The sequence below is a fragment of the Lottia gigantea genome, assembly GCF_000327385.1.
Source record: "Lottia gigantea unplaced genomic scaffold LOTGIsca_12, whole genome shotgun sequence".
NCBI classification, from domain to species: Eukaryota; Metazoa; Mollusca; class Gastropoda; family Lottiidae; genus Lottia; species Lottia gigantea.
Window position 1 is genome coordinate 549,425 of NW_008707225.1, and position 16,416 is coordinate 565,840.

At 32.3% G+C, this 16,416-nt stretch overlaps 2 protein-coding genes across 2 annotated transcripts; one reads left to right on the plus strand and one right to left on the minus strand.

Moving 5' to 3' along the window:
* Nucleotides 1-11,238: 11,238 nt before the first annotated feature.
* On the minus strand, nucleotides 11,239-12,353 carry LOTGIDRAFT_156732 (hypothetical protein; the record flags this gene model as incomplete). The annotated part of the gene is made up of 3 exons (XM_009048009.1): nucleotides 11,239-11,327; nucleotides 11,624-12,115; nucleotides 12,338-12,353. The coding sequence occupies 3 exons, from the start codon at nucleotides 12,351-12,353 to the stop codon at nucleotides 11,239-11,241; spliced, it is 597 nt and encodes a 198-aa protein (XP_009046257.1).
* A 1,844-nt stretch (nucleotides 12,354-14,197) lies between these two features.
* Nucleotides 14,198-15,877, plus strand: LOTGIDRAFT_156733 (hypothetical protein; the record flags this gene model as incomplete). Its single annotated transcript, XM_009048010.1, has 3 exons — nucleotides 14,198-14,249; nucleotides 14,441-14,696; nucleotides 15,073-15,877. The coding sequence occupies 3 exons, from the start codon at nucleotides 14,198-14,200 to the stop codon at nucleotides 15,875-15,877; spliced, it is 1,113 nt and encodes a 370-aa protein (XP_009046258.1).
* Nucleotides 15,878-16,416: the final 539 nt, after the last annotated feature.

Sequence of the window (16,416 nt, forward strand, 5' to 3'; positions counted from 1 at the left end):
AAAAAAACTATTAACCTACAATCATAAGCTTATTCAACCTCCATCAAAAATTTGTTGTAGTTCCCTGACTAAATCAACGTACTGTTACCAGTACAGAGTTCGAGGGTTTACCAAGGTGTAAATAACACCAAAATGCAGAGTTACAATACATTTTATGCTTTGCTAGATGCTTTAAAAAGTTAGATTAGAGATTTTGCCCTTAGATTTTTTAAAGCAGTTCCTCTGCTGTGACATTGTGTCCAATCGGACTGGACAATAAACCAAAATGCTGTGTGCTATATATGTTAATGATAGCTGACAGTCCGAAATCGGAAAACAGCTGACAAATGCTGATAAAATCAAACAAATTTGAACATTAGATTTCAAGTAAAAAAAAAGGATTTCTTTTAACCAAATTTTGATTATTTCATTGAATCTTTGAGAATGCTGACTTGGCAATTTTATTGGCATTTCGTTTTTAAAATCCAAAGAGAGCCACTCTTTTAACTATCTAAACATTTGATTGATAGCAACTACCAAAATTCATTTTCTTTCAGAGAAAAAATGGACATTAAGTAAGACAGTGATAAAAATATACTCTTTTAAACACTAATTGTGACAGTTTAAGGTTTAACATAAGAATAAGTTCTTAATGTAAATAACTGCAAGCGATCTGAATGTCAGAATTCCATTCTGAAAAGTGTTACACATCTAATTAAACAAAACAAACAAATTTTGACAACTGGCTCTCTCTAAGCATACTGGTACCTAAATTTATTGTAAAGCATGTAATCCAAGAGCTTCCATCAATTTGACTGTTTCCATTACATTTCCAAGTGAATATAGTGCAGATCTCTGTATTTGTGACCTTGGGGAGTGCTTTACATAGGAGTTTTTAGGAACTTCTTCACTCTTAATACAATATAACTAGGCTTTTGAAGACTAAATTGATTTATATTGCAAGGTCAAGCAACAGAGCTCTGTTGTAACTCTTAAATGTGAAATAACTACATTGCACAAGCTTAACAGAAAAGTATAACAAAATTATAGCAGTAAACTTGTAACTTTCACCTTTTAATATATTAACATATTATTGGCAAAACTGTATAAATTTGTGGCAGAAAGTTACATTGTTGCAGAAAATATTTTGTTTTATGCAAACTCATCGCCCAGTTTTCAACACATTTCTGTCTTAAAACTATCAAATTCAGATCAGTAAGTTCGACGCAAAATTTAGTAAGCTACACAGAAATAAGACAAGGCAAGTATTTATTCAACCCAAATGAATTCGAGCCACTGTCCGTCATTCACTGACTACTGTACTGTAGTAGGCCTAGTAGTATATTCTATAAACAATGTTTGAACAGTTCACAATACACAGAAATGTATATATGTTATCCACAGTATTTTTACAGGCAATATCCAGAAAATATATAAAATCCATGAAGTAAACACAAAATATTTACCATCGAACCGAATGAATACATCCCTCGTGCATTTACCTCACGAATATCGTTCTCTGTGTTGTGTATACAATGTTTGTATGAGAACGGGTTGAGCACACACAAAGCAAGATTTGAACTTTCTTGATCGACCCCGCGAGATGCCGTGCTTCGGAATGCACGTCTTTTCAGTCACTGTCATACAGTATATCTTGTTACATAAAACATTACAAACTTACCCCCCGTTCAGAGTAAGGGAACTTCTGTTTCCCTGTCCGAAACTCTAAGTTATGATCAATTTTACTACCAGTCCTGCAGTTCATAAGTTACTCGTTCAAAGATGGCGGTGAAATCCGAGAAGTGGCGTAACTGGCCGAGACCTATAGCGAGGAGGAGTTTACGGAAAATACCGACTGCTTTACGATAACAAAGCCCGCGAAATAGTCACACATGGCTGCTTATTAAAACGGGCATTGAAATGTTTAAAGTTATTGTAAGGGATTTCCTTTCAAAACATCTTTACAGTTGATAGTTATAAGCCGTCCGTCGCTTTTTGCGTGATGGATTAAACACGATGTTATTAAAAATAGTTAATCAAAATTTAATCGTTTTGGTATCGTAACTTTTATTAATGAGGCTTGTCCGAAAATTTAAATTTTGAATGAATCACTTTGAAAGCCAAACCACAGAAAAATTTAATTTAATTGGTAGGCCTAATTTAATGTGCGTTATGACTGGAGGGCCAGAGGAACTGATATAGACTTATCTAGTAAAAATGATTATAAATATATTATAAGACCTATGTAGAAGACATCTTATTAAATTATATTCCAAAGTCAAAAATTAATTTTTCATCAAAATATTTAGATGTTACAGGTTTATCAATATATTTCCAATCTAATTATTTAATTTCAATTAGATTGACTCAGTTCATGCATGATACAATTTCAACGTTCTATTTATTTGATTTCAGACGAACTTTAAGTAAAATTTTCATTCTGAAACAAAAAACGTGTTTGTCATCTAGAACGGGAGTAGATCTATTCACAATAGTATGAATGTTCAAATTAAATTTTAAATTTTCTTTTTGGTAGGACGGTGGGAACCATATAATGCTTCTATATGTGAATAATTAGCATAGATTATCCCATGCCGAGGTATGGGAGTTTTAATCCACCTTTACCCCATGCCGCATTTAATTTATTTCAATAACTCTATTTTGTACATTAACAATACGATGAAAGACTAAGTTTTAATAACTGACAAATCAATCGTCAGTATCTCCACTTGCTTTTATTATCCATCACTCATAACTTTATGTCTCTTATTCATCAAGCCACGTGAATCTCTCGCGTGCACGAGCCTCCCCGCAGGGCACCTGTTTTAGAATGTTTGGTTGCCATGGTAAAGGGACAGGTGCATATTTGGTTGGAAATTTTTGTAGACCTGTCGAGGAATTTAAGGGATTTGATTGGTTAAAAGACGGATGTGTATAACACTTTTATAATCGATACGAGACCTATTGTTTGAAAAGACTTGATGCCTTTCATAGTTAAACAACCTTTTCGTTTTTTAAGTAACCTGTTTTAAATACTGTCGAATTTACAACCCACGTTTGAATACAAGACTGTATAGCTGTTAATACAGTAGTGATAGAATTAGCGTAAAATTCGGGCACAAGTACTGTTTTGAGGGGTTTTTTTTTTCATTTAAATGGCTGTTTTTTTATAGTATTTAAACTGAATTTTCTTCTGTCAAGCAATGATCAATTCCAATCGCTATTATACTGAGCAGACTGCACAAAAAAAACATTTATATCCGCTCAAGCGAAAATTAGGAGAAAATTATGCTTTCTTTTTTTCTTTTGTTTTGATGGTAGACGTAACTGTGGAAATTATCACTAACTCGTCCCCTCTAGAAGCATTTAAAACAAGAAGGTACGTTTGAAAAATATAATCAATGAAAATAATAAAAGCCTGTTTATGATCAATAATATTTTATTATTATATCAAATAAAACCTAGAAATGCGATGATGTTCTAATGTGCCTTTTGTTTGAATTTCAATAATTTTATGGAATATTTGAAATTGTCACAATCTTAATAGGAATCTTGGTATATTACAATCATAAAGCTTGTCTGTTAATTTTAATATCTTTTCTACATAATGCCTATAATGCAATATTCATAATAATAAAAAAAAATTTCAACGATAATAAAAGCATAAAGTTGCAGGTTTCCTCTTGAAATAAGCTCATTCGGGATAAATTCATTCGCGGAGATGTAATTTCACACATATAATGTCTATTTTTTAGGATGGTACTTAAATCCACAACCGGAAGTAGTTGAAAAGAGACCATTTTAAGATAGTGACTTCGTTTAAAGAGATAGTTATACAATTCCAAACGATTTTGATAGAGTTTAATGCCATCTCTCTTTTCCTTTTTTTCTTTTTTGGCTTTTAAGAATGAGATTCCGACTTGTGCTACGTCTACAATCAACGGAAACCGTACCAGAAATGAGCAGATAGTTTTATCGCACTCTCGTGGAAATGGGTTGTACATTTCAAAGCCATTGGTATAACAATTGGGAGAATGCAAATGTAACTATATGTATATGCAAAGTTTCAACAACAATAAGTTTCACGTGACTCTGTTATTAGAGTCCACTTGTAGCACAAAAGAGCTGGCAATATGTGAGATTAGTGGCTCGGGAATCAATAATTCTTGCAGGTCTAAACTGAATACAGACCGGCCTACTAAACATTTTGGCCTGGTCATTTCTTGCGATTAGTCTGTTATATCTGGACACATGGCCGATTCAACGAAAGAATTCTAGATTGTGATCGCATTCATTCAATGAGTAACGTAATCACTGTAGTTCACTTCAGAATTTGTCGGTAAGGAAGACAATTATTTAGTAGTAATTTTTCATTTCCGGCTACCATATGCCACATACTACACAATCTACAAACTATATCTCTTGTCTTTTACGACGTCTGTCTTCTCTATTTTTATGTCAAACCTTCGAAATTTTCATCTCAGTTAAATGAAATGAAATGGAGTTTTACTCTCTTTGTAGGCCTACATATTATACAGTTGTAGGCGTACAATGACAAAAAGGCTATTATGCTAGGACTCTGGATCTGGAGTAACTTTCTATTCTATGCGAGCCTTATATCAATAAGATATAGCTCTTATAGCTCTGGAACATAATATTATATGTACTTGATGTGTAGCAGACTAATATATCCTGTTTTCCCTTTTGCCTCAGATTACGTTTACTTTCCCCACATGCATAGTGTCCCATTATTATTAATTTTGTCTCCATTTCGATGGCTAGCTTTCGGAAACTGTCCAGACGGGTCTTTGTATCCGAAACACTTGTCGGCGGCATGGGATGAACTCAAAGGATTCAGAAAAAATGTGATCAAAAAGCAATTTTTTTTTTTTTTGAAGATTGAAATCCAGAGGGTTTCAAAAATTGTGACTTTGTCGTGCGAGAGCCACAGTGACCCCGTTTCAGAACTCAAGGATGTAAATGGACGGAAATGGGCAATTTAACAGATCAATTTATAACATTAAAAGTATTTTTCAAGTATACCATAAATGTACTAATGTTCGCTCTTATTACTACCTATTTCATTTGTTCTAGTCACTTTGGTAGATTTTACGACTGATTTGTGCAAGCTGGATCCCATTAAACACCATTATAATAGGATCAAAGGCTTCATTTAACTTTAATTAGATGAATAAGCTGTTAATTGTTCATTAATTAATTAAATTAAGAAGAATGTTTATTTATTTCAATTAATTTTTGTTATTTTATTATTTTAAGTTGGTGTTAAATCGTTTTTAAAAATATTTTGTTAATTTGGTCAGAGATGTAAACAATATTTTGACATAGATTTATCGTTAAAGGAGTCAACTCCTCTAATTTTCGTATTTAACACCTGACAGAAATCCTTTATCATATTGGAATTGTTGATTTACTCGATTTCGATAAAAATTTTATTGATACATTTATAAGATATAAATTAAACGAGTCTTGTTTTGCTGATCCCGATTTGGCTAATGTAGTGTGTAATGCAGTGTGCAATGCGATTTTTGGTTTGTATTTGCTAATGAAGCTGGGCAGCCCCATGTATTGCAATTGGGAAAATTTTGCCATGACTTCGACATAAACCTACTTTTTCGATTACCAACAGTTGGGAATTTTTAGAGTGTCTGCCTACATTCTGAGATACCGCGAACTCGAATTATATAGAATTAAATAATAATACAATTTGAAGTAGCTGTCGGTCAAATACTACAGATTTGCATATATAAGCTTTGTTAGTGAGCTCTTCGATGAATCTCTAGGCCCTAGTCATAAATATCTCTTGACAAATGCAAAAAATAATGACGCTCCATGCACCCGTAAATTGACGGTCCAATTTTGATATACATCATAATTAAGTTGTAATAAATAACTATAGATAAATATATCATGTAATCAAATCAATTAATATATGTAATAAATCTGTAAATTATGACCCTATATTTATAAACATCAGACTTATTTTATTACACAAATTTTTAATGTGTTTTACAAGACGCTGCAGTGTTATGTAATGTATATTGTAATGTATAGTCTCGATTAACATAAACAACGTTATCCCCTTTAGAGTCTCGAACATTCTTGTTTCTTGATATGATCACATACTTTTTTCAAGTTACGAACTGATTCAGCATGATGTTAGCCACCAGTAACACTTTTCCATATGAAAATTGGACATTTACATGTTAGAAAAACCGAAAGTTATGTCAGTTTAAATTTGTAAAACTTCTTTCGTGTTTCATATTCTTTTTGCAACCCATGCAAGAAAAAAATTCAGCGGAATGAAATTTAGAGTGAACCATAGTTTGACTGAGTTGAATCACTAACTTATGTGGATCGAGGTAGATTTCTATATGATGTATGTTTGTAGTCTATTTGCTTCTTAGACAGTGATATTTTACACAAAATAGGTACAACGTCCCATCGTCAAATAATAAATAGTTTGTAGACGACCACAAACCACCATTCAGACGTCTGAATGAATCTAATTCAGTTACCCCAATATTAATCGCCTTTGGAAAAAGCAAAAGAAACCTCAACCACCGACAGTCAGATTTTAACGAGGAGTCGAACATTCAATCTGAACAATCATAAAAATATTTGATTGGAAGTATCAGGAAGAGATTTCTATAGCAGATGTGTAAGGTTTGGTTAGATATATCTGATATTTAACATATTTTTTCCCAGAAATGTAACAATGTCAAGAAAGAAAATTTGAGAAATTGTAAGGGAATTTAAACGGGATTAGCAGGTTTCCGTATCTTCTCCCGTGGCTAGAGTAGATTTATGGTGCCTGCGAAGTAGGGTAAAATATAACGTTCAAGTAGAGGCGTTACTCCAGACTAAGTTTCCTACTTTAAAAACACAGTTATAATTCAATATAATTTATGAAGGCAATAAAAACAATGGACTGTAACTGAGGAGCAGATATCAATTTGGATCATAAATTACCTTCTCGCCAAGCGATGAAATATTGAATTGTTCTATTTTCTTATCGCACACTTTTTGTTGTGGTCATTTTGTAGATTAATTGGCCATATCATGCGAATTACATTATTTTATTGTGACTAGTGAATGACTGAAATGAAGTAAAATTGGAGATTAACATCTTACTCTTCTCCTACCGGTTGGGCTAATGCAGACGAAAACGCTTTAAGAGTACATATAACGAAATATTGAACATACATTAAAACTGTTTGAATCGAAGATGAAAGTTTGAAGAATTTAACATATTAAAGCTTTTCAATACATTTGGTGACCTTACCTGACCAGTGGTCATCATAAATCATTCTGGACTGACCACTATGATGACCAAAGGCTGTATACAGGAGTAATGATGTAATGATTATAATAGTTCATAAATTAAAGTTAAGAATGAGATCATGACATGAAGTATGAATAACGATGATGTTTTATAAGATATTAACTATTTCCTCTTATCGTTATCATGTAAGATTGTCAGAGTTAGGATTTACAAAGTGGTATTCAGCAATACGTTGAAACATGCCCCTTTTCTGTAGAACTAGATAGCATTCCATGTGTTATAGAACTATCTGATATACCATGTCATATAGAACTATCTGCCATTCCATGTCTTATAGAACTATCTGCTATTCCATGTCTTATAGAACTATCTGCAATTCCATGTCTTATAAAACTGTCGGATATCCAGTGTCTTATAGAACTGTCAGAAATAGTATATTCATATCCTGTGCTTCTTTGTCGTATAGAACTATATCCAATACTTATAGAACTATCGATTATCCAATACTTATATCTGATATACCGTGACTTATAGAACTATCTGATGTACCGTGACTTATAGAACTATCGGATATACCGTAACTATTATGTCTATAGAACTGTATGATATTCCATGTCTGATATAACTATATGATATTCCATGTCTCATATAACTAAATATTTCATGTCTGACATAACTATATGATATTTCATGGCTGATATAACTATATGATATTCCATGTCTGATATAACTATATGATATTCCATGTCTGATATAACTATATGATATTTCATGTCTGATATAACTATATGATATTCCATGTCAGATATAACTATATGATATTCCATGTCTGATATAATTATATGATATTCCATGTCTGATATAACTATATGATATTCCATGTCTGATATAACTACATGATATTCCATGTCTGATATAACTATATGATATTTCATGTCTGATACAACTATACATATATATGATATTCCATGTCTGATATAACTATATGATACTTCATGTCTAATATAACTATATGATATTTCATGTCTGATATAACTATATGATATTCCATGTCTGATATAACTATATGATATTTCATGTCTGATACAACTACATATATATGATATTCCATGACTTATGGATTAACTAATATCTCATGTGTTATATACCTATCTGATATTTAATTTCTGATAGACTGTCTGACATATACCCGTTTTAAACACCCATCAGAATGATATATGTATTGGCACACCTAAGGCAGTTGGACAAATATCATATACACACAGAACAACGGTCTTTCTCATTAAAGTGTTATATCTTATATATCTTTTGTAAAAAAAAAAACTGAGTTCCTTTCGATTTGTTTATGGGGTATGTTCATGTTTGGGTTTAGTTAAACATATTTAGTATGTTGAATTAAAAAAAAAAACAGAAATCGACATTATAACGTGTGGACAAGGGTTGTTTGAATTAACTTTAAAATAAATAATGAATCGGACCTTTAAAAGCATTAAACACTGAAGACCATTCATAAATATGAAGAATTTATATAAATTTGGACATATGCCATTAATTTTAATGGGTCTAAATTAATATTTGTGATTATGATCGGGGGATTTTTAGGGATTAGTTCTCAATAAATGTCCTTTCAAACAGTCAATAATACCTCTTAAACGTTTACGATAAAAAAACAAATATTTTTTGACAAGTAAAATAAGATAATGTGAGAGGGGTAAGACAAGGGGATTATTTAACTGTGTTTTTATTTAATATAATAATAGCTAGAATTAATATTGATTAATGATAATGCGTGTTGTTTATTATTGATGGAATACACTACTTGATATTCTGAAGAATGTTTATATTGATGCTTATTGCTCTTCAAACATCACGATATGGCATCAATTAAATAACACAGAAAAATATCTACTGAAATTATTTTATTTTAATAGCATGCATGAAAAGTTTAATAACAAAACAGACATATATAGAATGGAGTAGTCTGAAAAATGCAGACTCATGCCCATGTACTTGGTTAACCTATCGGAAGCCAGAAACAAGTTCAACTTTCGGGCTAATTTAGATATCCTAAGCCTAAATGTGTCGATAAAAATATATCTTGCTTTAAAGTGACACGTGAGGACTCTGATAGCAAGGACAAGATATTTATGGAAAACAATCAGGCAGCATGTAGTTAGGACATGAAAGGTGACAGGCCCACTCTCCGGCATTCGGAATGTTGTTTTAACAACTCCATGTCATTAAATCATGAAACAATTTCATGGTATACTACCCCCTCGTTTATTAAATACAACCTTTCTTTTAATATACATTATCATCTCAACCTCACAAAACGATTAAATCTATTATATAGTGGCACTTGTTTCTTTTTTTTTCCTTCTTATTATCATCCAAAAATCCAAATTTGCATACCACTGTTTTGTCCTGTATCATACTTCATCAGCATGGCCTTTGGAAAACCAAAGGCATACAGCGACTCCAAAATTAAATATTACATCAATACAAGGGACAAAACTCTAAATACGTTCTATTTTTTTACAGACTACATTAAAACATGTTCTTTGCTCTGTAGTAGCTAACGCCATCATTCTCTGGCCACAAAGTTTTATTCCTAGTTTTACTCGATTTAAGAATTGACCTACAGTCAGATTTGTAAATATTATATCAATTCCGTTGTCTCTGTTATTTATTCATAGTTTAGATTACCATCCATTAATCGACTCTGAAGTTAGAGGCACAAGGGATGTGCAATTATAGCACCTCAGATTATTTAGATGAAAAAATCAATATTAAATCATACTCTTTTATATACTGTATTAATAATGTAGTATACATGTTCTTATGTTATTCACAATAAAAAAAGGATATAGCCTATATTGTACAACAATAATAAGATTTATCTCAATCTATAAAGAATAACTTGGAATGTAAAGTCTCGTTAGATGGGCAATTCAAAGATGCACATGTATATCAAAAGAAGTTCGAATGTATAGGATCGCGCTCCAACGTTCCAAACCGAACATTATAATGTGTTATTTATGAAAATAGTAAATGAAAAGATTTTTGGCTGTGGAGTCAAGCTCCAACGTTCCACACCGAACCGGAATCATGTACATCTTTATCTGTAATAAACTAGATCCATCGATCTCTTATTCTATGGGAAATATAATTTCTGTGAAAAGAATTTATCTTGCCCTCCAATCTAAGAAATTTCATCAGGGAAACCTATAACTTTGATAGTTGGCACTGGAGACCACAGGGTAAACCGAATCTCCAATGAACAGCACTCGACTACAGAGATAATTTACTGATGTTTCATCTCAAGTAATCACATGTTCTCTACTTGGCTATAATCTGAAGACAATCAAAATCGAACGAAAGGAAAAGCACAATCTGCATCTTAGCTTTCTTATCTGAAATACATAAACAACAAATCTGTTTGATACAAGATGCACTTTTAAAATCATTATGAAAGAGCAGATGAAAAATTCACAGAAGAAAATTACATGATTTGATTTTGTTAAGACTTAGAGGAACTATAGATACTTACATGTCAATTTCAGAAACGAGCTAATTTCTGTTGTCATTGTTTCAAAGCATTGTTAGTTGTAGTTGTAGGCATTCATGATAGGTTGATTGGAATTTTCCTGAATATAGAAATACAACGTGAAAACAGACAAGTATTTTCTTTTTACGTATTATGGAAAGCTCAGCTGCTCTCTCTCTTTTTAAAGTTTTAACTACAGTTACTTCCCTTATGAAGCATAACATAAAATGCTAAGCCGGAAGCGCTCATGTCAACCACACTGTCTAGCTTCTCTCTGAACACATTCATACAGAGAAGTGAGTCGATATTTAAAAGAAATCATTCATATTTATTATATGATATCTACCTGAAATTGCTGCAACTCAAAGGAGGGTCCTTCCGCCACTGGTTCATTTAGGCTACACCAGTATCAACGACGGAAACAACCAAAACAGCGAGTTCCAAATCTCCTCAGCCCTTTTCGCAGCCTTCCACCCACTCCCATTCTTATTTCAGTTACTGAATGAATAGAAAATAACGGTTTGAACCCAAGACAAAATCAAAAACCATTTGACAGTACAGTGAAATTTGTGGGCTCGATAACATCGAAGATAGCTAGGATCTTTAATTCTACTGTAAAATCTGTGATCGGATTCATAAGATCGGTGGAAGAATTGAATTTGTAATTCAATTGATAAGATCGAGAAGATCGGTGGTATAGCCCCTTAAGGTTACAAGGTTACAATATCGGATGGATTGTTTGATCGGAGTTAATAAGGTGTAGGCGAAAAGTCGGGATAAAAATAAAAACCTACCGACTGGCATTACATCGTTTTCTGTTACATCACCCTTAGAAATTACGATATTATGAACTTTGGTACAACTAGCTGTATGAGTGGTGGACACATCATGAAGTGGCGCAGATTCTTCAGACAAATCATCATAATTTGCTAATCTAACTGTGTCTTTGAAAGTTACAGTTCTCACTTTTCTAAGCTGGCGTATTTTTGCATCTTCGATCTTTTTAATTACATCCTCCAACTTCAAATATTTTATCAGAGACTCAGTGGTTCTTTGCACTGTCTCTAATGCTTCTAGATCTAACACAGGATAAATATTTAAAGGAAATGGAGGAAGAGATATTGGTATGTGGTGGTTTAACAACAACTGCATGTAGGTAGAATTCAAATCGTCAATGTCGCAATTCCCCATTCTCGCATTAACTGCCAGTTCTTTTGCTTTTGTTTCTGTAATGATGTCACACAAACCAACACTTTGGTTAATTGATGATACAGATATAACCGACTCTACAAAATAAAACAATAATATAAACACGGACGTACGGATAACAAATAATAATCCCCTTCCGAAGTTCCCATTAACCGACAAACTTGGACCAAACTTCTTTACCGGATTATTGGTACTCGATACGGACAGGAATAATGACCGATAACTTACAATTTGATATTAACTTACGATGGCCTGAATATAAAAGGACATTTCACACATCGTATATTAGAAAGGCTTACCTTCAGAAATGTTCATATTGGAAAGAAGCTTGATAGATTCACACGATTCAAAATATATTATCAAACTGATTTCCAAAAATATGCTGTAGACTTGCACCTTGTTGTCAACTGAACGTTGTAACTAGAAGGACTCTCTATGTGACGTCATAATTAAAACTCGTATAAGCTATATCCTGATGGTCAATGTAAAATAATTCATCTGAAAGAATCATTTGCAATGAATTACCTTTTGAAAGGTTGAAATTAACATCAATCTGTGAACGAGTCAATAAAGCCATATAACTCATTTTATGTCAGTTTCATTGATTCAATCAAGACGCATAAACAGTGTAATAGTATGATTAGAGATGGAGAGTTATGTGATATAAATAATTACTAGTATAGGCTAATATTAATTACCCTAAGGCTTTCATTAATTGATACGCATTCATAATTTATTATACACCAACCTTGTTCAAAGGATTATTTCATTACTCATACCACTATCATGTTAAAAATCTGTTCCTTGTGTGATAGACTGAAGGAAGAGTTTGACTTCTTCCAAGAACACGTTATATGTTTATTTCTCTTGGATAATTCTATAAACCACGGATTATAATAAGACGGAATACAATATCACAATGGTATGTAGATTTTTTTAGACTTTTTTAACTACAGGAAATGTGCATGGTAAATTGGAAGTATGCTTGAAAAATAGGCTGAAATCAGAAGTAACCTTTCCATCACTTACTATAGTGTGCTCGAGCTGAAGAGGTTATTATTTTTAAGGAAAACCATATGAGATGATCTGCTTATAATAAGAAGAAAATGAAATGGAATAAATGGAGTTTTTACGCATATATTAAAAGCATAATATAAAGTCACGTTCACGAGCACAATCTGAGCAACATTTAACCCAAACAGCTGCAGAAAAATACGACGTAAAACTCCATCGTGGGTGTTGATTCGGTACAATGTACAATATTCAAAAATATTTAAAATGAAGGGCAGTAACTCAAATCTTAAAACATACATGCAAAAAGTTCAACACTTTATAAGGTCAATGAAACTAACAACTATTGCAATTAAATTAAGTCGTTGCCCCCAGCGCTTTTGTTTTTGTTTTACAATCATTTGACCTAACGGGATATAGGCTTATTAATTACAAAGTGATATTTCATACGATATTCTTGATAGTATATCAAAGATAAGATAAGTAAAAATTTTCATTCTTTAAAACTAAATAAGGACTGTTAAATGACTAATGTATTTGAAAATCAAGAAATTATGTTGGAGTAGACTTATTGTATGTATATCACTAATAATATTTTATATGATTTAAAAGATAGGTCTATAACAAAAAAATGTAACTATATTTTTATATAGACTACTATATTAATTATTTCTGTTGACCTCAATACAGATTACATAGCAAACATTGTTGATTGGAGATTCGAATCTAATGCATATACAAACATGTTACCTTAATACTACACAGCGTGTTTGGTCAATCCGTGTTATTCGGTCTTAATATACCCTTTTTGGTCAAATTTATGCAAGAACTTAAAGAACACAAAACACACACAGAAGGCCCTATCAACTAACAGAGCAACAGTACCAAACCATCCAGTTGTTCACGATAGTACTACCAACAACTACTTGAGCTGCAATATCAGCTTTATCTAGAAGTGGACGTTGATATTTCATTTACTAACAATGTAGTATTAAAGAGCAAATCTATCTGTATCTATTACGACCTATAGCGACATGTCGCTTTTGTGCAGTCTGTATTTTACGTATTATGTATTCCAGGTAAGGAAGATTTGTGTCAAGTGCTGTTTACCAAAATGTAAAAAGAAATTTCTAATAACTATTTCAATAATGACTTTGATTATGATACTTGTGGCCAGAAATCATATAGAACAACATACAGGTTAGTACAGAATACATAATACCATTGTGCTATCTCATTATATACAATAGACCTGATTTCCCCGGAACCAGAGAGGCTTGAAAAATCAGATATAAGCATAATTTTTATGAAGTATAATATAAAAAAATATTTTTAAAGCTACCTTGAAAGGCACTTTATTTTTTAGTATATACTTTTTTTGTATTTTGCAGCACCTCTGAGCTCTGGATATTTTACGGAGTTTTGGAGAGTTTTTCAAACCAGTAAACTTCCCGTTATACCAAATGAAAATGATAAGCGTCAAAAGATACTACTTATAACTCATGGACGCAGTGGAAGTACATTTACTGCTGATATTTTGAGTTCTAATTCAGATGTGTTCTATATATTTGAACCTCTATATAAAACATGTATAAGACATACTGGTAAAGATTTATTAATTACTGATAATGGTATTAAAGACAGAAAGTAAGTGATTTAGTTTTCTTAAGTTACTTCCTAACCGTTTAACAATAGTCTATGTCGTCGTACAAACACAACCCATGACAATAATCGTATCGTATGCAGTCCGTTAAAACACAGATCTTGATATATTTCATTTATACCTTCTGTGTGGTTTGCATCAGCAGTTCTAGTTCTGTCTATATCCCCGTTTTTCTATTACCCAAATATGGTAGCAAGTTCTTTCTGAACAGGATGTCAATATTGGTTAAATTGAATACATGCGGTCCATAGAAATATCTTCAGATCATATTATAGGAGTGGAGTGCAAGTAACAACTTTACAGTGGTCTCAGTAGAATAGTGCTGTTGATATTCAGTTCGGTTTTTCCTTTCTTTTTCAGTGTCAAACCAAATATGACATCGTATAAAGAAGAGGTTTATAATGTGATCAAATCCTTTTTTAACTGTAATATATCCCATTTACCTTTACCAGCATTACAAAACCCCTTACTTTTTCTTCGACCATCAACATGGAATTTTACCAATTGTCTCAAGCATTCCAACAACTCTGTATCTACGTGTATCAAGGACTTTGAATCAAAATGTCGCGAAAAATCCAAAATTTTGATCAAGACCATCAGATATCCAATATCAATTCTGCATAACCAAATGTTAACCGACCCTCAACTGTATGTGATATATTTAATTCGAGATCCAAGAGGCACGATCAGCTCTCAGATTATGAACTTTAAAAGTTTTTCTTTCACTAGAGTTGGTTATGCTGCTCAACGAATATGTGAATCTATGGACAATGAAATAAAAGTGATCAGAAAACTTCATGCATTATTTCCTAATAGAATAAAAGTTGTACGGTACGAATCTCTCGCCTTTCAACCAATGAAAAAAACTAAAGAGATGTTCAAGTTTCTGAAATTTAACATGACACTAAAAAATCTAGAATTTATCCAAGGGAGAGTTGGAAAGAAAAATTCTTGTAACGTCGGTTGTTCAGTGCGAACAAATTCGAAACTGGCTGCTTATAGATGGAGAAAACGGATCGCCTCAGCATCATCATTTAAAATAGATAAACATTGCCTCAATGTTTATGATAAGATGTGTTATATATCAACTAAATCAGTGAAAGACTTAAGAAATGACAAATTTCCTTTGATGAAATCCTGTGGATTTGAGGGTTACAGAATCTGATGTTGTTTTTCACAAATATTGTTGTATTTATTTAATGTTTACCAGTACATGAACATTCTATACATCTGTGTGTATATCACGAAGATAGGTGTGATACAGTTTGAAAATGTCCAACACATACATAAATTCGTGGTATATTCTAGTTAAAATTATTAAGTGACTTTGACTGTCCAAGGATTGTACATAATAGTTAGTCGTTATTGACCTGTGATATGAATTCTTTTGAGAACTGTCTGTAACTGCTGATGGACACGCGAGTATTTTCCCAGAAGGTTGGATATAGCATACATATGCTATGTACGATGCCAATAATGGTTTGCTGTTTGAACGTACCCCCACCACTATCCCGCCAACCCTACAGCAAAAAATTGAAGAATAATGTATTCAGCATTTAGTTTCTTCAGTAATACAACAAGTCTGTGCTTTTTTCTGATTTAAATAGTTCCATTTTAGCTTTTAATTATTATCATAAGATAATTGTCAATCAAAAATTAAAGGAATGTTGATTACTTAAATAACAACCAGTAAAAGTCCTGTAA